Genomic DNA, 6,000 nt, shown 5'->3' with positions numbered 1-6,000 from the left:
TTCAGGCAGATGCTCTAGATCTCCGGCCTTCGTTGTCTTTTCTGGGCTCCTAGAGCATCAGTCTTCTAAAACCTTTCATTGGTTTAATCTGTCGCGTTCGATAACTTTTTGGTGTTTATTTAAAAACCACTGTTGATACTCTTTCTACGTGTTAGGCAACGAATACATAAATGGTAGATTATTTCTCAGGGAGATACTTCTATCATTTTTGTTTTATAGAAGCTGACTGGATAAGAGAGTTCAGACTTGGCTGATCTCACGCAATCAGTAAACAGGGAGCGCATGGGGACAAGACCTAAGTTTTACCCCCAAACAAGCAGTAGGGATTGTCTCTCTTATCCACATAAGGTTTAACCCAGTATTTCCTTTCCGCGTCCAGTGAAGCTCCACCCTACGCCTTGTAAATCAAAAGCGGGCGCGGCCAGGGAAGCTTGTCCTTTACGGGATGCCGTAGTGGCCCTCCCCCGGCTGCTCGGGTCTGGCCGACATGGCGGCCTCCGAGTCAGCGCCTGCTGGGAATCCAGGCACTGCGGAGGGCGAGGAGGAGACGATTCTCTACGACTTGCTGGTCAACACTGAGTGGCCCCCAGAGACAGAAGTAGCAGGTGAACCAGGCCCCTCCGGGGCTGCGGCCAGCTTGGCGCGGGCGCTGCACCGGCAGAGCCACGTAGCAGGAGCCACACAGGAGAGGGGAGCCGGGTGGGCGGGGGAGCAGGGCCCCGCGCTGGGGCGGTCGCCCTGGCAACGGCACAGCGGGCTCCGGGGGTCCGGGTCAGCTAAGTGGGGTTTCCTGGGTTTCCTCCTGGGCTCCAAATTCGGTTGTCGGGGGCGCGGAACCTCGGGCTCTGAGGCTTGTACCTTCCCACTCTGGTATCTGAGTTTTACCACCCGGTTCTTGGAGGGGAGGCACAGTATTGAACTTGAGGGTCCTCTACATACCTAGACTCTTGGTGGTCCCTCGCTAGGGCTGGCCAGGGCAGATCCTCATCTGCAGTGGGAGAACTTTCTAGGACCTTACAGCCATCTCAGCATCTGGCGGGCTGCCGTGGAGTGCATCATCGAACCTCTACTCCTACTTGGGCCTGAATCGCGCCGGTTCTTGTTTATTTAGTGAACAAGCATTTAATAAGTGTCTGCATGTGTCCGTCTCTGTCCCACATACAGTGCCAGGCGCTGGGCTTACAGAGGGGAATAACTTACTTGGTGCTTGCAGTCTAGAGGACGACGGTGCTAGTAAATGTTTGTCACCACCTTCAGTAATAAGCGCTATTATAGCGGTGTGAGCAGAATGCCCCCGAGAGTGAAGATTTAGGAGCTACTGACCCGGGGTTGGGTTCTTTGCTAGAAAAGGCGATGTGGGGGTTGGTAATCTGAACTGGACCTTGGGGTTATTAGTTTCGTAGAGAGTGTCTCCCAGGCACAGGGTGAAAGTAAGAACCAGGAATCTGTATTTATTCAACAGAAATTTATTGAGAGCCTAACGTGTGCCAGTCACTGTTTTAAGCTCAGAAGATGCAGCAAGATCGAAAAGGACTTTCATTAAAGGTCATGGAGTCCAGCTCGTATGAATTCTTGTTTACTGGATTTTTTTTTTTAAGTTTTTTGTTTAACTGGAGAGAGTACTCATTCTCCTGTGTCTCCTGTAAAGTTTGTAGTTTATCTTTAACCTTCTCACTGCAGTTTCTTCTTGTCTTGAGTAATTTATTTTGTAGGCTGGCAGAGATCCTCATATATTATTACTTTTCAACTATCTACTTCGTTTCTGTTTGTCTTGAACAGTGAACATTTTGTAGGATCTGCAGCTAGGAAACTTGCTGGTGCCACTGGTTAGATAAGGCTAAGTTTCCATTCCTTAGCACTCACTGGTTAACTACAAGCATGTTTCAGAAGGCTTAACATTGTAAATTGATTAAAAAAAATAAGCACAGCCTCAGCTTACATTAAAACCTCGAAACCCTTTTTTTTTTTGGTCTGGTTCTGTTGATTTCAACCAGACTACAAGCTCTTGGAAGACAGCTGTATCTGATTTATCTTTATATCCCTCCCCAGGACCAAGTTCTGTCTGCATGAGGTGGATGATCAGTTCATGTTTGTTGAATGAAATAACTTTCCTGTGATTTTAAGCCATCTCTGTCTGCACTTACTGGATGGCCATTGTCCCTTTCTTAATAGCACATTAGTGCATCTTAGTCACTGTGGTGCCTGGTACTGCCTATGCCATGTTTAGTCTATATTTAAGAAACTATTTAATGTATCAATTATATATCAGTGTGGACGTTGGTAGCATTTTCTCTCTGGATATATAACCAATATTCAATAAATTTGCCTCGAGGCTTGAGTTTATTAATTCACAGGACCACTTTTCCTGCAAGCAAAATTTGCTTTAGGCTTCTGTATCCCACCAAAACAGGGTGCTGAACTGGCGACTGGCGACCAGCGACCAGCGTGGTCTTTGCCCTCGACTTTTCACTGACGTTTTGATTTGGAAACGTCCGTTTTCAGTCCTTGTCCTCCCCTGCAAAATTCATCCTGGCAAATGCCTGTAACTCTGCCATGCTCACTTGCACTCCCACTGTTCCTAGTCCTGCTTCTCCTTGTTTTGCTTTTATCTAAAAGTAGTTTTTAAATACTGGTAACTTGTGTTTAGTACTCTGTTAGGAAAGAAATAATAACTTTACATATTGTGTAAGTGTTACTAGGAAATATTCAAATGTGTTTTTGGTTTTTGTTTTTCCATTTGCAGCCTAGAGGCACCCGAAAACATGGTGCATCCTTTATCATCACGAAAGCAATTAGGGGTAAGTATAGTTTATTTTTCTACATATAATGGTATAGTTAGCAGATAATTTTTTCCCATTCATAACTGCTGTTTTAGGAAGTTTAGGAATTTGAAAATGTGTTCTTTTGACTTCTAATGTAGCACCTGATTAAAAGTGAATAGCATAAATGCTACCTAAGTTTTATTTTATAAAAAGTATTTTAACTATACATATGTGTCTACTTGTAAATATACATGTATGTGTGTACACACACACATAAATGTATACGTATGTTTATACACACACGCATTTTTAATGCAGCTTAAAGTATGGCCTGAGTTTAACCGTTACTGATGTATCCTAGAAGAAATGAAGAAAATCAAACCCACTGTGACTCTCAGAGAGTCTACAAACGCTGAAGGTGAAGGAAAGACAGTGACAGACCATTTTAAGTGGTTTACATTGATGTTTCAGGGACATCTGGTCGGAGTTATTCAAATTACAGATTTGATTAACCAGGGTAGTTGTTTAACTCCTGACAGACTTTACATATGAGCTCATAGGATCTGAGGAAGTACTGAGCACTAGATGCCTTAAGCAGGTGTTTTGATGGCTGTATGTATGTTAATTGATGTAATCCTTTACCAGACCAGCAAAGTGTAGGTGATGATAAGAATTTATACTTTTAGATGAGGAAACTTGCCTGGGGTCATTCATCTGGAATTTGACTACATGTCTTTCTGACTCCAAAGCCCATTCTTATTATACCAGGGTATTTCAGCTACTTATAGAGTGAAAATTCAGTTTCAAAAGAGTTGAGTACCTGAAATTAATTATAATTGTATCTCCTGGTACAAGAAGCAGCTGCATAATTCAATTTCATTATCACAAATGTGAAATTTTGAAAATTTAGAAAATATACACAAGTAATAAAAATAATTGTACAAAGTTTACAGAATATAAATAACCACAAATTAGAATAAATCTTCATTTTACCACCCAGAGATAATCTCTTATCCTTCAGACCTTTTGCTGTTGACTTCGTAACTTCATAACTGTGTAAACATGTTCACACATACATGTATGTTTTAAATGGGATCGTATAAAACATTACTTGTCAATAGAATTTCCCACGGACTTCCTCATTTTAAGCATCATTATTTTTTAAGTTTTTGCTATAAAGTGTAAAATGATACCTTAATCTTTATATAAGTACTTTGGTTTTAATGGGTGATTACTTTGACTTCTACTCTGTGATTTTATTAAAACCTCTTAGGTGAAATTTGGCATCTCAAACCACTGTAACTTGTACTATTAGGAAATGCTTCAAAGTTTTGAATAACACAAACTTGGGACTTAATAGAACAAATATAGGATCTTGTAAAAGTTAGTAGTGTATATTAGATTATATTTATTCTCTTCAGGAGTTGTGCCATGTTTTGTTTTGTAATGACTCAGTCTACAGTGTATTTTTATTATTTACTCTCAATAAATCTAAAATTGCAAATGATTCCTCAAGAATAGGCTCATTCATATTTGGCTTTGCTGTTTCTTTTTATTACAGACCGTTTATTATTTTTACGCCAATATATCTGGTACAGGTGAGTCATCCCTTCTCTGTGCATCAGAGAAGGTTCGTTAGGTTTCAGTTCTCGGCTGCTTTTTAATTCTTTTGTGTGTTAAGTATGTTTTTAGGCCTGGTGCTAATTTTCAGCTATAAAAGGAACAATTATGAAATGATTATTCTGACCAAGGATACAATTCGGCTTTTAGATACATGTGTAGGAATTGTTTTATAGAACTGTTTACAGCAGATTCCTTTTTCCTTAAGGACGTCTAATCTTAAGAGCTCTAGAGATAATATAGTTTTAGTTCCATAAAAAAGACCTTTGGTTCTTCTTTGGGGTTAGCTCCTTTGCTTTTCTGCTGTTACTGTGTGTGTGTGTGTGTGTGTGTGTGTGTGTGTGTGTGTATGTTTGTATGTGTATAAATTAAATTTCTGATTTAATTTTGTCTTAACTTTGGGGAGTGTGGGTTGTGATGGAGTAGAGAATAGAGTGGGGGAGAAGGTGGTAGTGGGGAGAGGTGTGGAGGAGGTAGGCTGCTTTTCCTGGGCTCACCAGGCTGCGCATGCTAGTGCTGAACCCCTTCGGATAGGGATGGCAGAAAACGTCGGTTGCGGTTGCTTCTTGACAGTAAGTCCTGTTGTTACTTATTGAGAAGGAGGACTTGCAAGAGCCCCTCTGTGACAAGCCTTGTCCTGTGTGACATCACCTTAAGGTGAGGCGTCGGGAGGTATTTCTCCCAGGAAGCCCTTCGCCTGCGTTGGCCACGTCGCTCAGTGTGCAGGTTGGGAACTCACCGCGGGATGATTATCTAGTCTTCTCCATGTTACGTTTCTTTCGAAAAACTTGTAGTTCAGTTTTCTGCTCTTGAGTTTTATGGTCATTATACCTAAAGGTTTTGGGGCCAATGTTTGTTTCAAGTGACTTTTTCTTTTTGTTTTTTTTTTCTTTCAATTATGAGAGTTATAGACAATAGTATGATGAACCTCCTGTGGTTTGTATCTTTATCTGAGTTAAAGTGGTTGTTGCTCTTCTGCCATATTTGCTTCAGAGAGCCCTTTTTTTTTCATGCAAAATGTTACAGCTCAGGTCCACTCCTCACCCTCACCCATACCGCTTCTGCCCCTCCTCCCTTCCCCTCCAGAGGAAATTACTGTCCTCATGTTGATTGCATCATTCATGTGTATGTTTCTGATCTTTATTATATCTGTATCTATCCCATGGCATTAAATATTTTGTGTTTTAAAAAATGAACATAAATATACTGAATATATATTACTAATTTTTAAAAATCTTATTTTGTGTTTTCTAATTTCTGTAGTGTGGTTTTTTTCCTATTTCTTCCCCTGTCAAATTATTTCTTTATTCTTCTTTTCCACCTGGTTTCTTGATTTCTTCATGTGTTACCCCTTTAATTTGTTTTATCTGGTTCACATATGGTGGATCGTTCCCTCGTGTCTTTTGTGAATGGTGCTATTGTGACCTTCTGCTTGGGAATCTTGCATCACATGAGTGAAACTGCAGTCCAGCCTTGCATATAGTAAACACTTGAGGTTTTGATTTTCCACAGGACGATTCATTCCCATCCCCCCACAGATCAGGATTCCAGGCAGAGATGGGATTCCTGTAAGCCTCCCTGGGCCCTGGGGAGGTCTGTCTAGTTCTTTCACTGATAG

General features: G+C 41.1%; 1 protein-coding gene across 2 annotated transcripts in view; it reads left to right on the top strand.

Moving 5' to 3' along the window:
• Positions 1-440: 440 nt before the first annotated feature.
• NBAS (NBAS subunit of NRZ tethering complex) overlaps positions 441-6,000 on the top strand; it is a 277,261-nt gene continuing 271,701 nt past the window's right edge. The window contains exons 1-3 of one of the 2 annotated variants that reach the window (XM_032497056.1): positions 441-601; positions 2,741-2,798; positions 4,324-4,360. In XM_032497056.1, the coding sequence (XP_032352947.1) occupies positions 488-601; positions 2,741-2,798; positions 4,324-4,360 (209 nt within the window). In that variant the 5' untranslated portion in view covers positions 441-487. The remainder of the gene's footprint in view (positions 602-2,740; positions 2,799-4,323; positions 4,361-6,000) is intronic. The other variant, XM_032497057.1, reaches the window with a different exon arrangement.

Source organism: Camelus ferus, chromosome 15, assembly GCF_009834535.1.
Source record: "Camelus ferus isolate YT-003-E chromosome 15, BCGSAC_Cfer_1.0, whole genome shotgun sequence".
NCBI lineage: Eukaryota > Metazoa > Chordata > Mammalia > Artiodactyla > Camelidae > Camelus > Camelus ferus.
Note: the sequence above shows the minus strand (reverse complement) of the source record. Positions and strands in the feature narration are given on the sequence as shown.